At 39.2% G+C, this 21,915-nt stretch overlaps 2 protein-coding genes across 3 annotated transcripts; both read right to left on the bottom strand.

The window, feature by feature from the left end:
• Positions 1-430: 430 nt before the first annotated feature.
• RB195_008251 (uncharacterized protein) lies at positions 431-7,703 on the bottom strand (the record flags this gene model as incomplete). Of its 2 annotated transcripts, none has more annotated exons than XM_064194665.1 (18): positions 431-571; positions 1,232-1,276; positions 1,356-1,482; positions 1,544-1,611; positions 3,839-3,948; positions 4,034-4,151; positions 4,207-4,310; positions 4,364-4,541; positions 4,600-4,721; positions 5,240-5,358; positions 5,796-5,929; positions 5,986-6,102; positions 6,157-6,333; positions 6,383-6,467; positions 6,561-6,636; positions 6,726-6,912; positions 7,209-7,394; positions 7,545-7,703. In XM_064194665.1, 18 exons carry the CDS (start codon positions 7,701-7,703, stop codon positions 431-433), a joined length of 2,253 nt encoding a protein of 750 aa, XP_064045810.1. The 2 variants fall into 2 exon arrangements, with proteins under 2 accessions (XP_064045810.1, XP_013293423.2); XM_013437969.2 differs by having other exon boundaries at positions 7,209-7,382.
• Positions 7,704-9,177: 1,474 nt separating this feature from the next.
• RB195_008250 (uncharacterized protein) lies at positions 9,178-21,903 on the bottom strand (the record flags this gene model as incomplete). The annotated part of the gene is made up of 23 exons (XM_064194664.1): positions 9,178-9,265; positions 10,837-10,955; positions 11,086-11,192; positions 11,294-11,397; positions 11,485-11,599; positions 12,082-12,265; positions 13,251-13,398; positions 13,465-13,559; positions 14,187-14,325; positions 14,426-14,550; positions 15,451-15,559; positions 15,749-15,897; positions 16,007-16,126; positions 16,641-16,734; positions 16,825-16,980; positions 18,752-18,827; positions 18,906-18,978; positions 19,273-19,408; positions 19,541-19,687; positions 19,742-19,841; positions 19,952-20,046; positions 21,637-21,749; positions 21,886-21,903. The coding sequence occupies 23 exons, from the start codon at positions 21,901-21,903 to the stop codon at positions 9,178-9,180; spliced, it is 2,610 nt and encodes an 869-aa protein (XP_064045809.1).
• Positions 21,904-21,915: the final 12 nt, after the last annotated feature.

Genomic DNA, 21,915 nt, shown 5'->3' with positions numbered 1-21,915 from the left:
ATTTTCAACCTTTAAAGAAGATCTTGACAGACGCGAAACGTTATTCATTTGATGTGTCCATTTATCAACTGTACATAAATACACTAAATGAATGGACACATCAAATGAATTACCGATTTCGCGGAATCATATTTTTTGCATAGCACTTGGCTCTACATGTCCTCGACTTAACGACAAATAGAAAATAGATGACAACAAACAAATCAATAGCTCACAGTGTTGTGATCAACAGAAAAAAAACTCACGGAACGAAGTCAGATTCAATTTTTCGGTCAGTTTTGAAAAAAGCGCTCTGTTCCAAGTCATTTTGAGCACATGATTACTACGACCTCAACATGCTAGATAAACCACTGCAAGCAATAACAACAACGAAATCAACATAACGTCATGAAATTTCCAACCAGACTCTCTTACACATTGGAGAAACTCTTTAAAACCTCTTCTTACGCTTGAACGATTTCGCCTTCAAATGATGTGTGGTAATGAGCTTTCTTGTTCTTTTCTTCTTTTTTTCCACTTCGGCCAACTTTTCTTCTAACGCATCCAATGTGTTCGTCGACGATGCTTTCATCTGTTGAATAAAAAAAAACAGAATTTAAACAAGCACTGAAAAGTGACACTTGTTTTAAGGCAATGATAGAGATGTCCTGATAAATGGCAGAAATCCAATCCAAAAAAAAAAACTACTAAAAAAAGGTTTCATACTAGTTCCAAGATGCGCTAGATCCCACCGAAGAAAAAACTTGGATGTTTATAGACGACTTTTATTTTCACTTATTTCTCAATCCTCCCAACTTATTAACGTTATCAAGATCGAAGAACAGAGTAGAGGATAGTCAATTGATTAACACGCAATTCTTATTATGAGTAAACAAAAATCAGTGGCCTTAGATCCAGTGTGGAGTTTTCTTGAATACTTCTATTTCTTCACTGTTAGAAAATGAAGGCAGCAACAAAGTACGACTGTAAGCAGAATAAACGTAATTTGAAACATACGGCCTTACTTCCAAATGTCTTTCAGGACATGATAGCAAGATCCTTCAAATGCAAAACAAGGCCACCTGACACACGGTGCTTTTTGACAATAACAATCGAATAGGAACCCAGAAGTCTAAACGCACAACAAAAAGATCGCCGCCAAGATGGCCAGATTTATGAAATGGACAGGCAATAAGATGATGTCTTGCACAGAACGAAACTTTTGTAATGATTAAATTAACAAAATGAATACCTTGCTGTACTGTGCCACAACATCCGGATTTATGTACCTCGTCTTCTGAAATTAATACGTAATTATGTAACAAACTTCACAATCGACAAACAGAAATGAAACGATGGCAAGACTGCGAAATTACAAGGGTCTTAAGGTCATTGATGTCTGGGAGCGGTTTGGCAAGATCAGCTTTCAGCTCGGCTTGCAGCTGCAACTCTTGCGCTCTGATAGAGTTCATCTCGTCGTTTGCATTGGCCTGTTCGGTTTCTCTACAATCATTTATTGCAACCACATTGCAAGTAAGACCTAGAGATGATGGATCAACCCCACCTTACATCGTCCATTTCCAAATCTGCCTCGCAAATTATTTTGTCAAACCAGTTTTCAGATAAGCGGATCTAAATTCAAACTCTCACACAAAAAATAAACAGAACCAATGGAAAGAACTACTACCTAAAACGCAAAATACACACAAATCGAGCACTTAAGCGGTGCATTCTACCATGGATGTTGGGGAACTACATCCTGCTCAAACTGGGATGATTTCAAAATGCGAACATAATAAATAAAAATAAAGAAACCAAGTAGTACATAAAACTGATCCTTACACTATTCATAGCATACTGAACAAAGTTGCGGGCATCATATTTCAGTGCCAAACACAAGATTTTCTTCTGGTTTGGACCGAATTAAAAATGATCCTCTTCCGTCGTCTTCACTTTCCTTTCCTTCTTTAGTCGAGGTCAAAATTTCAATTTCAGCTTTAATTGATCCACTTCAATTAAAACTGAAATTGCTGCAGAAAGAGAAAAAACGGAATATATCATTACCACAAATATCCACGATACTTTCCTTAGTCCAACTATTTACACGTAATTTTAGTACTCCACAATGGTTCGACCTTCGCTGTATCGAAATTTCTTTACAAAAATGAAAGAAATAACTGAGAACTGCACGAAAGATTTGATTCGAGTTTGATTCGGGTTGTAGATTGCGGGACAAGCAGGGCTTCCGCTCATCTCTCTCTAATCGTCGTAAGAAAACGGCGTGAAGACGTCGTTTTTTTACGAAGACTTCAGTTGCAACCCGCCACCCTTGTACACGCGTCTCGTAATAATCAAAGTGGTTCCCACGCCGATTTTACGGCGACTAGGGAGAGGTGAGCGGTCCCACCCGGATCCCGCAATCTACAACCCATGCCTAAGTACATATTTCCGCGGATTCCCTCACCACATCAGATTCGCCTCTAAAAGACGGAAATTTCGGCAAAATCAAAAAAGGACACCCAGGACCTTATAACAAGAATTTACTTGCTTTATGAAACAAAGTTTCCGGCAACCCTCATAAAATACGGGGTGTTTCCCATGGTGTTCTCTGTATAGTGTTATAAATATTGTTCAAGGTTTTACAAAATTTACACCAGTTCAGCGCTCTTAGATCCTATTGATGGATTGGAAGCAAGATAGCACTGCGCAGATTGCATGCACAGCTCGCAATTGTTTTTTTTTTCATTTTGCAAAAAAGGGGAAAAAGTGCGAAACAAATCCTTGGCCATCTACTGCCACTATCGAGCATTAAAGGTTTTTTTTTTTTTTTTTTTTTTTTTTTTTTTTTTTTTCAAAATTCCCCCGATTTTTTTTTTTTTTATAAAATTTATTTTTTATTTTTTTTTTTTTTTTTTTTTTTTTTTTTTTTTTTTTTTTTTTTTTTTTAAAAGGGTTTTTTGTGAAAAAGTTTTTTTTTAAAATTTTTTTTTTTTTTTTTTTAAAATTTTTTTATTATTGTGATGATTGTTTCCATTTCTCATTCGTATTTTTAAATTTTTACACGCCTCGGTCCAGTGTACAAACTCGCATACACCTACTGTATGCCTTCAAAGAAGGGCTAAAGCCAACAGAGCCCGTTAATCGAATTAACATTGAATTTGGCGAAGGTGCCGTCACCATTCTGGATGCTCAGCGACGGTTCAAGAGGTTTGAGAAGGCAGCGGGGCTTCAAGAAATGGCTCGGGGAGCGCCACCAACTGTGATCAAAACGAGGTCCTAGTTTAACTGGTCGAGACTCGTGCTGAAATGGCAGAGCACATCGAGTGTGATAAACCGACGGGGCCCAAACAGCTCGCAACGCAAACAGCGAAATCGGCTAAGCAAGAAAACTTGATTAATGAAGTCCACACGTACTTACGTCTGCCGACAAAATGGCGTGTTTCAACGTCTGTTTGAAAAACTTTAAAAAATTGCCCAAATAGGCCGGGAAGTTTTATCTTATCCACCATATATTCCCGACATTAATCCAACTAAGTATTCTCTTTTCTTTGTCCGTGTCTAACCTTTTAGTGGGCAACAAGTACAATTCCTCAACCAACGTCAAAAAATAACCTGCCGTTCTTTGACTCCAGAAACTCCAAATTCCATGAAGCTGGGTTTTTCTCTTCTACTGCTTAACGAATAAAATTTTTTTCATTTGAAACACTTCGTAAAAAAAAGACACTGAATATTCCGACACCTAGTAGTTGTGCAGAGTGAAAGCGGATGCAGAATAAAACAAAACTACTACGCTGAACAAGACCCAAATCCAACATCCAAATTTAGCGAAGACGCTTAAAATCGATAAGGAAACATTCACCTTCTTACTCCTGTGCGCTAACGCATCCAAAGCAGACGCCAACTCCACTCTTGTCTTCAACCTCTTCATCAATTCTATACGATCGATTGGAAAAATTTGTAAATCCTTTTCTATAATCAGAACAGATTGGCCAGTCGAACCACTACTGTTATCGCGCCTGTTGTAATAATCGTGAACAAAAGTAGATTTTTTCACCTCTGTTGAGATTTTTACATAGCCTCCTATATAAGTGAGCATCCTTGGAGTCTACTATGAGCACTGAAAGACCTTTTCGAGAAGCTCTTGCGGTCCTTCCTGATCGGTGAATATATATCTGAAGAATGAAACAACTATACCACATATCAGTAAACGACTGGATTTATTCGCACCTCAGCAGTTTTCGGTACTTGATAATGTATCACGTTATCAATACCCTGAATATCCAATCCTCTCGCAGCCACATCTGTGGCCAGCAAGACGCTCCTCGAATCAGCTAAAATACCAAATACAGAAAATGAGCGAACTATAAAGAATTTTTGCTCCTACCCGCAAACTTTTCCAAATTCTTCAAGCGAGCTTTCTGCTCCATTTTTGCATGGATCATCAAAGGCTGCAGTTTCAGCAACTTTAGGATACCATACATCCTTCTTGTAGCATCCACAGAATTCGTGAAAATCAACGATCTACCTTTGTACCGCTCTAGCAGATATACAATCGTCGTATCCTTAATGCAATAAAACAAAACGTAGATGAAAGAGCTATAACGACCACGAACTGGTTACTTTTTCAAGAAGGCTTGAGCAGTTGATTCTAGTCTCCACAAGTGTCTCCGCTGTACCAATAGGTTTAGTTATATCCACTATTTTGCAGTTTGGACGCATTCCCGTCAAGTGTATCAGCTCTTCTGGAATCATATTCCACGTGAGGAACAACACAAAATATAAATATTAACTATGAGACGAAAGCATCAATAACAATATAACAAAGATTATGAGGGAAATTGTATGCTCGTATGCCCATCTAGCGAGAAAGTGTAGCATAAACAGAGATAGACGACCACAGAATGTCGATAGAGCCGGTTAACGAAAGTGGGAACCTGACGGAAATCTGAGAGTGAATAGAAAGAAGGAGCCCTTCCTTCTCTTTTTTTTTACTTTTTGAATTTGCACTTCTTGAAACTGTATGTGAAATTGTACTAAAACTGATAGCGAGAAATAAGAAAGTCACTGAATTTGAATGTTTCTCTTGGGACCTTAATACCGTTCTTTCAAGCAATATCCGCTCCTAGCGCTCCAAAGGACATATGCTCGCTCGCTCACCAATTGTGATATTTAGTATTTGTTACGAAAATAACTTAACAAAAGCATCCATGAAGTATACGTTAGTAAAAAAAAGAACAGTCCAATTAAAAGAAGAACCCACTGATTTTCTGATTCGCTGTCAACTCCTTCTTGTCGGCATGGCCAGGTCTGATCCGTTCCCGATGAACATATGTCAACGTGGCTGAGAACACCAGTGTCTGCAGTTTCTCTGGGGCAGATCTGCAAAAAAGACTATGTTGATATTTCTCTTGAATCAGGGGTTTAAAAAATATTATATATAAAAAAACTGTAGTAGAACAGTTGGAAAATATACGCCCCGATGAAAAAAAACAAACATTGAAGCTGTCTTTCTTCGACTAAAACAGTCTACTAACTCTCTATAGATCAAACTTCATCGAAAAAGATAACTCTTCTTTCTTTGGTCTTCTTCATAGATGGTTTAAATCCTTTTCTCTTAGCTAACAAAGTGCAGATGTCATGGGAACAGTTTTTGATATTTACTTGAGACCAACACCCAAACCACTCCGAAGCTTTAAAAAAGTCTAGGCTTTCTCAGGAAGATAAAAAAAGAGTCCAAAAAAGAAGTGCCTTTTACTAGTATAACAAGCATTACCGACTGCCTGCTGCATTATAGCATACTATGCCAATTCGCTTACTTTCTGACGAATTGTAAAACATCCTGCATTTCCTTAAAATGTCCTTTTTCAACCATTCGATCCGTTTCATCCACCACTAAACACAACAGTTTGCTCCAGTCAGCTAGATATTGGGAATTAGTGTCGCTTCGTTCCTGAAAGGATCCAGGATGACCTCACGTTTTCTTATCAAGGATATTTTTCCACTCACGCTCTCCTTCATCATCGCCCATAGTCTTCCAGGTGTCGCCACTATCACTTCTGGTTTCTGCTCTCTAAGTATTCTAGTTTGCCGTACTTGGGCTAAACCACCTACAATGGGAAAGGCCTGGAATAATTGTTTAAAAAGTCGTTAATCGGGAAGCAAAAAAAAAGCCATCACCTTGAAATTCGTGTACTTCAATAAAATTGTCAAATGTTTCATGATTTGTACAACCAATTCCCTCGTCGGTGCTAAAATCAGCGCCTTTGGCCCACTAGAGATTGATTTTGGCTCTTCAGAGAACTCAAGAAGCCGAACCACCATTGGAATCGCATATGCTAGCGTTTTTCCGCTGCCCTAAAAACCAAATAGCTACCGTGACTTATTCGTCATCGTACTAACGTACCGTCTCTGCTGCTCCCAAAACATCACATCGATCTCTTACTGCGAAAGGTAGCACATGACGTTGGATTTCAGTAGGATATCGGAACCTTGAGGATTGAGGATGTAAAACACAAACACATCAAGAAATAAAAAATTATTAACCAAAACAAGATCCATCGTTCACGTACAGTTCAACCTACCCCATATCTTTAATCGCTTGTAATATAGACTCCGGTAAATATAAATCATCCCAAGACGGCTTCTCTCCGGAGTTATCTGAGCAACAACAAAAAAGCAGCTACATCAGCAAACTCCAAATGTTTACTAATACCGAAAGTTCAAGAAGTTATAAAACGAGAGCTCACTGTTATCTTCCTCATCTTCGTCATCAATTACAATTCGTTGAATCGCTTCCTCGGTGTTTTTCTGAGGCAAAATTTCCGCGCTCTCCGCTTGCTTTGACAACGGCAACAGTTGAGCTGTGAATTTGACCTTCTTTCCAGGAGCTATGTCATTTGTTTTATCTTCTTTTCGTTTCCTCTTCTTCGTCCTCTGAATAAACAGACAAACATTGACCATTTTTGCTACACCTATATTTCAGCTAAGCTACACTAATAACAGAACCATCCACGTTCAGACATCGATAAGGTGAATTTTCATTAAACTAATAATCCATTACATTCATATATACATTTTCAGAGGAGGAAGCGAAAAAAGAAATCAAAAACATGGAAAAAGGATGAAGAATAAGATAAGGATTCCCAAACATGGAAAACACCGTCCGAAATGTGGCTAGAAATGATTCGGGAAATAAAATAAAATCTAGAGTGCATAATGTCTCTCCTCACCGAATTGCGATTGTTATCTTCGTTGTCCAAAGGCTTTTTAACTTCCTCAGCGTTTCCTGATTCATCCTCTTCTACGATGTTCGTTTCCGCTTCCTTCTTGTCTTTTTTAGCCTTCTTCCTTCTCTTTTTCATTTTTTTGCTACGTGGTTCCTCAGCGTCTTCGAGAACTTCTTCCTTCATATGTTTCTATTTCAAAAATGTTACAATCATTCGAGGCTCTAACCATCCAAAGGGCCATTCTACAAAGGGAATATAGCAATGCTATGGGATAAAATGAAAAGCATAAGAAGCATAAGAAAAGAGTAATGAAAAAAAAACTAAAATAGTTGCACTTACTTTGGTTTTGTTCTTATTCTTGATAGTTTTCGAACCCAAATCTTCTGGGAGCATTTCTACGAACGACCCCAGAAATCCGAACTCAGAATCGGCAAAGTCTCCAGTCACAACATTTTGTTTCCATTCTCCTCTACCGGACAATGAAATCACGCGCGGCATCCCTAGGAGTAAAATTTGGTCCTAATACCTCTAACTGGTGACTAAAAAGCACGTTTCATGCATAATGAAGAAACAGAATAAGAGAAGGAACGAAGATAATACATCGCTATAGTCATGAACACATTGCTGACATTGAGTACATGTAATAGTACATTTATAAGGTTTTACACATTCTCATCCTCTTTCACTCACTTATTTTGTTACAGTATTTCACTCAATGGAATGATTACGAGCGATTATTAAATTAATATAAAGGATATAAGGGATACCAGTGGTTTAGTTCTACTTTGAAGAGAGTTCGAAGATTTCGTTGACATTTAAGTGAGAAGGACCAGCTCAGTAGAGAACTGCGCGGGTTCTTCCAACCAAAAGTAAGGATTGTGAAGTCAGCACAATTAAAAGTACAGGACTTCTCATCTGCATTCTTTTGTCCCCAAAAATTTTAAAATATCAACCGTGTGAAAAACCTCTCAGATTCTTATTTTTCTGGTTCCCTTTAAGTCGCATCCACATCAGTTCAGATTTCCTTCCTCGCCGTTGAGGCTCTCGTCACGCATATAATCGGGTGAGAACGACAAGCAAGCATGGTGCAGCTGCACAAGCAGTCGCTCTGAAGCAACGCAGTTTCTGACCGCTTGCAGACGGCCTGCGAGCGGTTTGTTGGGCAATTTGTGAAATTTTGCCAGGTGACGTTATTATGGATCGATATTGGCCGCAATTTTCTGTTTGTTTTCCTAGGGGGAGGGGGGCTTTGCTAACCCCGGGTGGTCCCACATCGAGTCCAACCGCTATATTCACCGCACCGCTTCGAGCGCAGGCGCTTACGTAATTGCAACAGCTATTCATCGTCTTGACCCTATTATATATACAAACATTCACATACACACTAGAAATCGAACTCAAACAACATTCCTACTCCAAGAATTTATTTTCCAACGTGAAATTAAGCTGGCGCTTCGGAAATTGCAAAGATATATAGCAGATATGTAGATACATCCCTATTATTCGGAAAAGGGAGGAACTGTTTGCGGAAAATACTCATTATATTGGATTAGGTCGAACGTTAACGCAAGAAAGACCAAGAAAAATGTATCCGAGTAATGCAATAAGGTAAAACTCATCCGTTTCACAGGAACATATGACGAAAATCAAAGCTTTTATTTAGTCCAGTTTAATCCGATTGCAACAATATCAACAACATAAAATCAACAAAACAAGCAACAAAACAAAATGTGAACACAAGAGATGTGAAAACAAAAAGCAAAACTAACCTCTAAAGAACAAAGCTGAAAACATACTAAGTACAAGGAATGGTGGAGGTAAATAGGTTGCAGTTATGCTGTTCTAGACATACTATACAAGGTTAATGTATTCGAACTCTGAAGAAAAGACATGAAACTGGTGTGTACTGCGACTGATCGGAAGCACATGTACAGTGGCACCTATTTCTTGCAACAAGTGAATATCATGGTTATCAGCACTCCATGTCTTCTATTTTCCGCTTTGTTTTCAGTTTTCGAGCTGTCAGTAGGTACCGCAAAGCAAATTTGTTTTGATCAGCACTGAAACAATAAGTGAGCTGGGGTTGTGACAGATGCACAAGATAGCAAAAGCGAAAGATGAATGAAAGAACGTATCCTTAGAAAAAAAAAGAAAAAAGTAATGCGGCGTTTAATAAAGTAAGGTTAGAAGAAGCAGAGGAAAGGTTTTATGAGAAGAATGAATATGAGAGAAAGAAACAAGGAAATTGCTCATGCTCTGAATTGCTCTGAAGGATTTGCAAAATAACCTCTTCAACTGCACCTCCACCCCACAAGGAAAAAAAAAACAAAGGAAAGGTATGAAAATGGAGATGTTGTAGAGAGATGTGAAAAGTGAAGAAAGAAAGTCCTAGAATATAGAGTGACATTAAGAAAGCAATGTTGAAGAAAGAAAACAAAGAAAGCACATTAAGAAAGCGATATTGAACGAAGCATATGCCGACGTATGGCGCAAATGCACACTTCTAATATGTCTTTGCTGATTGCGAATGTCCAATAAAATAATCTTATGACTTAATTTGAAAATAATTCATGAATATTTCCGTTGAGAGGATAAATCACCACACAGTTAAAGGTAGTATATCACAAAATTGGCGTAGTGTAGACACCTGAAAAACACAGAGTTCGGAGTGTAGAATAATATGAGGTGCGACAGTGAGAAACTGGACCCTCCGCAGGTGAAGGAGGTGTAGTTTATAGGGTGCAGTGCAAGCGATGAGGATCCTTTCGCCAGCCGTCCAAAAGGGGGTCGGAGTACCGGCTCCGACTAAGGCATATATGGCCGAAAGGACCTCTTCAGTTTTTGACGGTTAACGAAAGAAACCCATTCACTTTTGCACTGTTGGCCTTCACTACTGGACGGTTGGCGAAATGAAATGCTCACTTTTGAACAGTAGGAGAAGGGATTCTCACACTTGAGCTGCAACCCGTTCATCTGAAGTGAATCCAGCTCCTCCCTATCACACCTATGAGTTCGCCCCCGCTCAATTCCTCTAATCGCCCTAAAAAAGCGTTGTTCCTACAAGGTACGTTAGAAGGCGCCACCGTTTTTCACGCTGCGGTTCCCTCAGCAGTTTATTCATTCTTTTTACATGAATAAGTTTATAAAGAGACTTCATTGATCAAAATTACACCTACATTATCTCCGTGCTGCTATCGACTAAGGTAAAAGAAATGAACTTGAAAGCAGACACCGAAACCGTCGAAACTGACTTTCTTCCTACTTTTTTCTCCATTCAATCGGTCGGTCTTAATTCAAAATTAATTGTCATTATAATATCTCTTCTTTCTTGTATATGACGCTCATGTACACCTGTGGTAGAACGCATTCTTTCACTTTACCTTCCTCCGTGTCCACGAATTATGACCCTCTTCATTCGAACCAAAAGTGACCCCATTCTCCTTGTAAGGGTACAGCAGGACCCTATCGCACTTTCTGGAGGTTTTCAGGAGAGGAGGAAAATGGGTTGTGGTAAGCATAAAATGTGGAGAAATAACTATCAATAATAGGAAATAAAACAAAGTTCAGCAAAAACGAGAGGCGGACAAAAAAAAGGAGGAAATAAACAGCTCGATAAAGTAGCAGGACTCACATTCTGGATATCAGCAACATATGATGCGCAATTATTTCTTGTATTCCCGTTAATATAGCAGAATCCGTTTTTCTTTTAAGGCGCATTCCATTCTCATTTAAAATCTGTTGCAACCAAATCTGAAATAAATAATGCTGTGTTCGCCCTTTAAACAACGACAGTATTGACGATCAAAAACCATAAGCAGCTAAATCCCTTTCAGATAAAATAATAGGATTTTATGCTAGGAGTTTTTAACAAAACACTCACCATATAAAAGTGGACATGCGGAGAGTTTGCTACTACTCGTGCATCTGCAATCCATTTCAGCAATTTCTCTGTATAGGACAGTGGCAGAGCTCGTAATACTATTGCTACTGAAATGAAACCTTTAGAGTGACCTACGAACAGTGGTTTTCCACGTAGATCTACTGTTACTAACAATTAGCATGACTAACGAATTTCAACCAATCAATACCTTGTTCTAACCCAGTACTCTCCATAGTTTGCTGGATCAGTGGCGTATCGTTCAAACGTAAACTAGCCATAAGCGCCGTAGAGTAGTCACCAAGGGATAACGCTCTATATAGAAGTGTATGAATATAAATAAATAAATAAATGTATACATATATAGGGATTCAACGTAAGTGAAGGAAGAAAAAGCCTCACTCTTTGATCATGTCCGGTGTAGTTTGGCTATCCAGCTGGAAAGGGTCAAATACTCCTATTGTGTCTAGTGAATACACACCAACACCCTCCGTACTACATAGAGCAAATCGTCGACCTGAAGAAGATTAACAACAAAACATATTTTGTATTCACTGATACGTTATTTCAAGATTCTACGAAGCCAGTGTTTACAGATTTTCGGAAATCGACTACAATTTCCACCCAGTTTTCTCTGCTCGTACTTTTGGCTTTCAGGAAATACTCATTAGGAACTAATTTCTTCTGTTATTTTTAAAATTTAGGTGTATTGCATTTTTCTTTCGGTATAAACTTTGATAAATGCAGAAAAGAGTGGGCGAAAAAAAAAGAAATGCGAAAAAGAACATTTAAAAGCAGAGGCCTACAACACTCTTAAGACAGGGCAATGAAATATATGAAATAACAGAAATCCTACCAAAAACTTTTTGTCGTTTTTGGCAAAATTCAAATGCATTAGCTAATAAACCAAGGGAGTCCACTAGCCTCATTCAACGCGGAAGAATGATCCAGGCTTCTAATATGCAACGCTCTTTATTCTTTATTAGGAGCAAAACTTGCCAGTTGGGCAAAAAGCTACTGCGTAGACCGCCACTTGCGGGCGAGCACTTCGTTCTCCAAGGTCCATATGTTTAGACCCTGGTAGTCGGATTTCTCTTTTGCCATTTGGTTCAGTTTCTGAGTCCGATGTCTCACAAAGTGCCATGTTTCCAAACTCTGTGAAATTACGTCGATTCACATCCATCTGGAAAATAAATGCCAAGATTGGTATAAAATGGTATAAAATATATTGGTATAAAATGCGCCCTTTTCAAAAGTTTCGTTTTCCATTCATTTAGCATCTCTGATAAAGCCAAAACGGAAAGATGAAGCACTACAAAATCAGAGTTAGAACGAGGGTCCAGATTATACTTGTTAAGACTCCCGAGGAAGACCCCACAATCGCATTCCTTCTCATTCTATCTAATATAATAGCTCACACTGTGTTGAAACAGTTGAAAGTAAAGTACAATAAATAAAATTTATAAGAAAAATATGAAAAGTAAAATTATGTAAGAAACAATAAGCAGTATAAACACAAATCTATTTACAGCACTCATCCCCCATCTGCAGGTGATTTTAGTGATGAACAATGGCCATTTGAATTAGTGTTTTCGGAGGACCCAAGGCACTTTTTTTCGGAAGTCAGTTGAGGTCTTGTTAGAAATTCCAGCAAATTTCCCAGCTTTTTCCAACTCACTTTTGAGAAAAAAAATGCGAGGAACAAGAACAAGAACAAGAAGAAAAATTTTTAAAAGCTTAAAACTCTCATATTCAGAATTCATTTCACGCAGTACTTTCTGTTTCGTCGGAGATGAAGAAACGATTCATTTTTTTGATTATTCTGCTAGACATAGTTTAATGTCTACCGATAGCCTTACGCCCTACGTTCTAAGCTGCGTCTATTCAAACATTTCAATTCTTTTCTTATCCCTTCTTCCCACCTCCCCTCCACCTTCTTCCTCCTCCTTCTTCTTCGTCTTCTCCCCGTCTCCTCCCTTCTGTTCTCCACTCTCCCCTTCCCAACCTCATCGTTCTCCTCCTCTTTTCCCTCCTCACCAGTATCCTCTTCTCACCTCCTCATAACACTTCTCTTCCCCCTCCCTTTACGAAACTCTTGTGAAAAAATCCTGGCATACGTATTACACTGGTTAGAACGTAGCGTTGAGAAGTGTCAAAAAAAAACTCACTACAACTCCATCCAAACTACGATTCTCGGTGATTAGAAACTTTTTCACAAGTATTCTATCAGTCACTGAGTACAAACAGAAGGTATTCGAGTCACCACCCAGCAGCAACAACGAACTGTCCGGTGAAAACTGCATGCAGGTGAAGCATCTATAAAAAAAAGAGCATAGTAGGTAGAACAATTCCAACGATTAGATTTGAAAAGTGGAAGCTGACTTGCTCTGTGCAGCATTTTGCCTAGTAATAGTGTCTTCCTGTCCTCTCCCAGGATCAAGGTCAGGTCTTGCATCTATCGAACCAATGAAAGCCATCTAAATGAAGGCTTAAGCGATTTCTCTTTATTTTTTTACGGATGCATACTATTTTATTATTCTTTCTTAACCATGTATCATTACGTTTAGGTAGAATGCAGTAGGAAATAGCCAAATAAGCAATGAAGCAAGTCTCCCTTTTGCGCAGTTACTAGGTACGGTAATGTGAAGCGCTTGAAGCATTCTATTCACTTCAGTAAATGTGAAAGATTGCTTGTTCATTTGAATCCTTGGGTCCTCCTAATATTTCTGCTCTGATAAATTGTCCTACTGTCCTTTCATTTACTATGCATCGGACAGACAAGAGTGATTTGAACAAGCCCAATCACCAGTCTAGTACTGTTGTCTACACTTATCCATGCAGTTGTAGTAGAATCAACTTAATTTCTGCAAATTGTTCTCACATAACTCTATGACTGGTCTCTTTCTTCTTAAACACACTTAATTTGGGGTAGTAATTTATAATTTCTGCTTTCATTTGTAATTTGTGCTTGCATAGACTTAGAAAGCACATGTTACAAAATCGTTTAAATTAATTGTGTTTAACGTGGGAAACCAAACCTACACTGATTTTCAGTAAGATATAATGTTATAAAACTAATCTGAGAATGCAATCAAACAACTCACATCTTTGGAATGATAAATGGTAACGTTCGAATCTACTGTTAATACAGACACCAGCTGACCACACGGCGAGAAAGCCACGCCCACCCCTTCCTGAGCTAGCTCAGTCGTCTCACATGTGGACTGCACGACGTTCCAAATCCTGAAAAAGGAAAAGAACTAAAAGACTTGATGATTACATGTACGCAAGCAGAATCTACAATGGCAGCGGTATTTCACATCAAAACACCAACAGAACTCACTTCACCGTCCTGTCCCAAGAAACACTAGCTAATGTATTACCAAACATGCTTATTCCAGCAATATTTGATTGATGTCCATTAAGTACATCCAACAAAGACCCGTTCTCCATACTCCAGATAAAAATCTGCAAATCTTACAATATGAGTAGTCTTAGAAACAACTGGGTCCCAACCCATTACAACCTCATTAAAGAGAGCGGATCTAAAGAGGCGGGCACTTCGATCAAAGCGATACAATCTACGCAATTTCCGAGAATGCCAAGTCCTCCCAGCAAACCTCATCTCTGTTCATGAGACTCAGATGAACACACAAGACACTTTCGCCTTGAAGACAGGATTCAGAAAATTTTCCATTTTGGATTCTATCCAGTAGCAGGTAATGTTTATTATGTAGTTTGCAAGTATCACACCTACGAGTCCAGTAGACAGATGATTCAGAAGCACTATACTGACCACTTCACTCGAGGAAACAACCTCTTTAAATTAACGAAATGAAATCGCGTAAAGTAAATTTCATCACATCTACGTGTATAAGTGTTGCTCTGTCACGTAATTTCATCCGTAATCACTTTAGGCGGATTCAATCAGTCAATCAACTGTAAAAAGAGCCGCTTTGTCAGACAGGTTAATCAGTCCTGTTTCTGGTCCTTTCAATTTCTCCATTTGTGAATGACACGGATTTTCTAAATTAGTGGATGTGGTGAGACAATTGCAAACTGAAACATCACCTCAATCAGCGGAGACATCACTATTGAACCCAACACATAGTAGGGTCAAGACGACATGAAGCACGGTGCAGTTGCGTAAGCGGCTGCGCTTGCGCTAGCGGTTGGGATTAGAATCCAGGGGGACTCTTGCTGACACTATTCCTCGCTGTATTTCGCGATGGTCCCACTTCGATTCCAACCGCTATCTCCACCGTGCTGCTTCGAACACGACCGCTTACGCAACTGCACCGTGCTTCATGTTTTGACCCTACCATAGAAACCTAAACCCTTTAAGACAGTTACAGTACAACATCTCACGCTAAAAACTTCTTTGGCTGCTCCTGCTACAATATCTCCGGAATGGTCCACTGCAATTGCTCCTAGCTGGGTTGGTTCTGGACACACTAAGGTGCGAAAATTACGGTACCTAAAAAAAGAAATATTTAGACGGAAGGAGCCTCATCCACTAGATAAATTATTAATAAAAATATGAGTGTAATCTGAATCATGAGATAGTCATGTGTTCACGACTTCATCTCGCTCTCGAAAATGTTAATCATAAGAGACATAGAAGAACGTGCTACAAAGCAAATTAAACACCATTGTGGTAACACACCTTTTAAGATCATGCGCTCTGACAGTTCCATCTAGTGATGAGCTCAGGATAGCTTTGCCGTTTTGAGTCCAACAAACCCCGGTCACAGCAGACGTGTGTTCATCGAATGTCACCGTACAAAACCCCGTCCTCCCATCCCAGATTTTCACCTGTTATTGAGTTTGATTTGAGCAAATTACCACGCATAAATGTGGTTATGACAAGAAGAGCAAATACGGTGAAAAGCAAATACAGGAAAGAGATAAGAGTATGCTTCACCTTTCCATCCTCAGCACCTGTAGCCAGCGATGAACCATCAGGCGCATACTGTACAGCAAGCACTCTCTGGGAGTGAGCTTGTTGCTTCAACACATACGTTTCTGATTGCCACTCCCAAACCTGAATATTTCAAAAATAGCTATCTAAGAGCCGAAGATAGGAGACAAATCCTGTAAAAACAATGGAAATCTCTGATCTCTTGAAAAAGCTACCAGAATTAGCGTATCACGAAACTAAAGATGTTAGGTTTTTATAGACAGAGTTTGGAACGTGGAACGATTACGAGGTCCCGCTCAATTTCCCCTAATCGTCCTGAAAAACCGTTTGTTCCCATGAGGTAAGTGAAAACAGTCCATTTTTTCGCACGTGCGGCATCCACGAGCGAGCGGTCGAAAATAAATGGCTTCTTCAACAAGCAAAATTAATGAATATTCTGCTGAGGGAACCGGACTGCGTACAGGGGTGAAGTGCTCTAATGAAGCCCAAAGTAGTTAAAAGCCGTTTCTCAAGCCGTTTTTCAGAACTATTAGGGGAAATTGAGCGGGGGCACGCTCAGAATCTGCAGCCCGAACTCTGCATTTGCCCACATGGACCATAATATCGCCAGTTTCGTGACACATTGTCTTTAACTCACCACTAGCTGAGCTGCTGATCCTTTTCCACACCCCAGCGCCAACCAGTCACCAGTATCATTAATTGCCACACTATTTATTTGCATATCGGATATTCTAGAAACAAAGACAATAGCATACAGAAAACTGCGATTGTATGAAGAAAAAAAGAGAAAAAATAGACAAAGATCTCCAGAATAAACACACCTCAAATTGTGTATTAGTGAAAATGATGGAACCTCATGCAGCACAAAAACACCGTTGGAAAACGCTGTCACTAACAAATTTGACTTTACATGAATACAACACGCAGACACCTCGACACCAAATCTTCCGCTGCCTGACGACTCGAGAAGCGAGTAACTAAAAATTGAGCGAAGCAGTACTCAGAAAATCATTTTAAGAAAAAAATCTAAATTAAGCCACTTTGAAGTGAAATGAAACAAGAGCGATCAATGTTCCTGGAGCGTATTATACGAGGTTAATGAGATTTTTGGAATTTATTCCTTCAGGGCATTTTTTTTTTTTGACAAATGACAATTATTTCTCCACGAAAGAGGCGACAAGGAACAAGCAGAGACTGTAAGTTCGCAAAACGCAAATCAAGGTGTGAAAATACCATCCAAGACGCAAAGCAAAAAAAAGCGAACTTAGCTAAGAAAAAACGCATGGTCACCCAAAATCTACTTTGAAGCCCGAACCAACCATTGAAAAAAATGATTAAAGTAAAAAAGAACAGAAGTGGCAACGTATAAAGAGGCTCCTCCGGACCTAGCAGTGATAGGGAGGAGCCGGACCCTGCTCAGATGAAGGGGGCTTAGTAGGTACACCTCAAGTAATGATGATCCCTTCACCAACCAAAAGGCTAGAATGTAGGAAATACAGCGTTAAGCTGTTTCATAAGGCAAACCTTCTTCTCTAAAACCACCTAAAATATTTCTTTTGGTCCTCTTATCACGAACATATCCGCGATCTTCTAGACATAACAATGTGCACAAAATCTGAGGTTTTTTTTTGTCATCGAATTCCATTAAATCCACTTTTAAACTGATGAAAATTACTTATAATTGAATTCTTCATCTTCTAAGAGAAGTTCCAAGTTTCTAACTCTTTTGCAGAAAAAAAATTGACTCAGCGGGGCCACTGATCCCATGACCCAAATGTTGATTTTTTTTTCGTTTTTTTTCTCTTCTTCCTTTGTAATTCGACCTAGCTCCTGACTCCTCTCTTTTTTTCGTCGTATCATGTCCTTTATTGGGCTTAATGAGATAATAATTAGAGATATTTCACAAATTTTGGAATAAAAATAGAATGGAATCAAAATTAAAGTATTTCAATACCAAGCCACCGAATTTCACCTTAACCACTTGTTCCTCAGTTAATTTTGCTGTTTTCGAAACACAAGAAATCAATGAAGGGGGGTCGGGCGATGGAGATGAATGAGAGTTCACTCGTCATTTACGGAGAAACGTTCCCATCACAAAATGTAACAGGTGTAGGTCTTGTTGTGTACTCTCCTATATTCAACGCATAGAATCTTACGAAATCTTGTTCTCTGGTGTGCTCGATTTTCGCCTCATTTTTGACGCCTTTGCATCAAAAATCTATAAGGATCATCAACTGCTACTGATCAACAACTGATGATGTTCAGAGGACTACAAGCCTGTGGTGAACGTGCCTCAAATCTCGCACAACAAACTTGGATCGAATTTCGAAAATCACCAAGGGTTTGATGGAAAGAAGGAATTAGAGGTCTGATACTAATCTATCCTACATTGAGCAGTTGGTAGCGTACACTGGCTGGGCACTAAGATACTAGAAAGGCCTTCCAAGAGGATCCTTTTGCAGAAGGAAATTCTAGAACCAACGCAAAGAAGGATAAGTCCAACACACAGAGACCCCGCGAATATAATATCGCGCTAGCGTCGTTCGTTTTCTACGACTATTAAGAAGAGATGACCATAACCACCCCAGATCCGGCAATCTACAACTCTACCTCTAGCTTTTCCAGCGGATTCACTCACCACGTCAGATTCGTGGAATGTTGCCTTTGAAGGAAAAAAGAACAAAGTCACCCCTTGCTTCATTACATTAGCATCGCATCACAAACTAATGACGTGTAGCGACAACCTACCGCTTTTCCTTGTTGTAGTGTAATCTTGTGGTCGTATCGTCACCACTCTTTATGTCTTCCGATTTTGTCCATAATCCTGCAATAAAAAAGAGCGTGTAAAAAGGATACATTTAGAATGTAAGATAATCCCCACAACGAATGGAATGGTCAGTACCTTCTACTAAATCACCCGGTTGGATCGAGGCTGTCCAGATATTGGCGATTCCCCGTTTACAGACGGATATTAGCTTAACATTTCGTTAATTTCTGCAGATTCTTAAAAAAATCCGAACAGCAGTGGAAAATGACATATACATATATATACATATATATATACTATATATACATATATGTATATACATATATAAATATATATGTATATACAATAGAAGTACTTCTTTCGGATTTCCAAACAACTGTTTTAAGCTTAATCAGTTCGCTCAGATGACATGCAAGTCTACGTGACATTGATTTCAACTGGAAGAGACAGGGGGAATCCCAAGACTGTTCGCTATTTTACAAAGAAGGTAAGCTGAGCTCACATCATAATTGTTATTTATAAACTGGCATGCCACAATGGATCCCTGGTGAGCGGCCAATGGATGAATAAAAAGGTTACGGTAGTCGCGAGATCCAACCACTCGTACTATATTATCATCTCCTCCAGCGACGACAAGGCTGAAATGCTGAAAGGTGATGACGAATAACTAAGATAGAACAGTAAAGGCTGAATGACCTTTAAAATCAACCTTCAAAATCTTTAAACTTTAGTTAGCGAATATCCTTGTAACCATAAATGTAAATGCCCACCAGCCATCACTCGACCAATCCACACAGTTTAACGTATCCGATGACAACTTGTAGGTTTTATGCAGGAAAAACGGATAAAACATCGAAGTTGACTGTTTTGCAATCTCTTGTATTTGTAGATCCACACCACGACATATTGCAATAAAACTGCAGCATGTCTTCTTAGAAAGAAAAAACTACAGAAATACCAATCAAACTTACTTCCCATCTGGAGAAAACTTCACAGCGCGGACCTCTCGATTAGCCCGGAATTTGAATATTACTGTTTCCGTATTTGTATTTATATACAAGACGTGACCGCCTGCAATACTTTACGATACACTCGTGGAAATTATCAAAGAAATGATGGAAAAATCCAACGAAAAGGAAGGTTTTCGTTGAAAACTTCTTAATTATAGAAGTGCTAATTACCTTCATTGGATACGACCATATGAGATCCAGTATTATTAATCGTTACAGCAGAAATATTGTGCATACACTCAAGAGATAGGGTTCTCGAAATATTGCTGAAAAGAACACTGGTACAGCGACAATTGGCAAACCGAAGTTCTCAGAGGAACTTTGTTGACTGCACTTGATCGCAGCAACCAGTTCCAGTAGAAATCACAAACACATTTGCTGCAGAGGAAGGAAGGGATTTTGAGGCGATAATTAATCAATTGTGCCATGCAATCAAAAGTTGTGTTGAAGTGGGCGACATAAGAAAGTAGGCAACATAAGAAACCATGACCAAAATCGTCAGATTTTTCTACTTTCGAAAAGAAAACATTGACAAGGAATAGGGTATGCAAGTTTAGGAAAATCTACAGTAAGGTCAAAACAACATGAAACACGGTGCAGTTGAGTAAGCGGCTGCGCTCGAAGCGGCGCGGTAGAGGTGGTTCTAGGTGGGACCATCGCGAACTGCAGCAAGGAATGGCGCCAGCAAGGGTCCCCACTCGATCCTAACCGCTACGCTCTTCCCCAACCTCCCAAGCGCATCCGATTACGCAGCTGCGCCATGCTTCATGTCGTTTTGATTCTACTATGTGTCATGTTCATCAATTGATGTGTTGACCAAATTAAGCCTTATTTTTAATAACTTTGCTTGGAACCAGAATTGAACTTGCTAGAGGCTTTGTTTTTCACTGATTATTATACACAAAAACTTAGCTACGAGGAATTTTTTTTGGGGCTGATCTCTTCAAGAGCATGTAGAGACCGGAGCGTAGTTTATGAGTATCAAGGTAAAACCACGAAACTCCCCTGACAAAACATGGAACTTGATGTACTAATTGCCTTTTGTTCTCCATTAATCTACTAGTTTTAGACCCTGTTTAGTAGCTCGCCGCTCGATGTTGTAAGAACCTACCCAAGAAAAGTCATGTTCACGCATTAAAAATAGCGCGAACAAAAATTTAGCAAATTCTTAGTTTCTGTACTGCTTTGTGACTTTTGCCTTCTCTTGTTCTTTTGTCATGTTCCACACACTTTTTCTTAAAAGCATCACTCCACGAATCTGAGATGGTACGGATTTCAGGTGGAGTATTCGTAGTACGGGATAGTAGATTATAGAGAAGGGGGGGGGGGGTGAATCTGTCCATTTCTTCCCAATCGCCGTAAAAAACGGCCCGGAAGATATAGCTTCGGGCGGACTATTTTCTACAAGGAGTTCGACTGGAGCGCGCCAGCCTTGTGCAGCGCCGCATCTTCCGGCCCGTTTTTTTTAGGAATTTTTAGAAAAAAATTAGGAAGAAATGGACGGAATCACCCCTCTCTCCATAATCTACTATCCCGTATAAGAATACTCCTTCTGAACTCCATACCAACTCAGATTCGTGGGGTGATGCCTTTAACAAGTTCCTATAGTTTAGGCATGCGTGAACAGCAAAAAGTTACTATAATGTACGAAAGATAATTATCAAAGTCGTTTAATATCTATCTATTGATGAACTCGCCTTCTCAAATGCTTTTTTGCTTTTCAAACGGGAAAGTCATTTGTCAATTAAGAATGATTTATCTGCTCTATGGACGATTTTGCGCGCCGTAGAAGAGCAGTACGAGCACGCGAGCAGTGTGGACCCAACGATCTATTTTAACACTGGAAAAAGACCCACTTCCTCAAGTCAAAGACAGAAACCTTGTTTCCAACTGGGCTGATCACAGAAGAGCCATCCGGCGAGAAGATCACATCACCATTTCGATAGACTGAGCCGATAAGATTCGAAAACTGAAAATACTGAATGGTCGGAAACAATGCTTAGAAATAAATAAATAAATAATAAGTGAATAATGCTAAGAAATAAATATTTATAGAATGTATTCATATGTTATATAACAAAAAACAATGAAAGTCCTGTACTTACACGATAATTCAAGTCCATCTGACTCTTGAA

The sequence above is a fragment of the Necator americanus genome, chromosome III, assembly GCF_031761385.1.
Source record: "Necator americanus strain Aroian chromosome III, whole genome shotgun sequence".
Lineage (NCBI taxonomy): Eukaryota > Metazoa > Nematoda > Chromadorea > Rhabditida > Ancylostomatidae > Necator > Necator americanus.
This window is presented reverse-complemented; position numbering and strand designations above follow the sequence as displayed.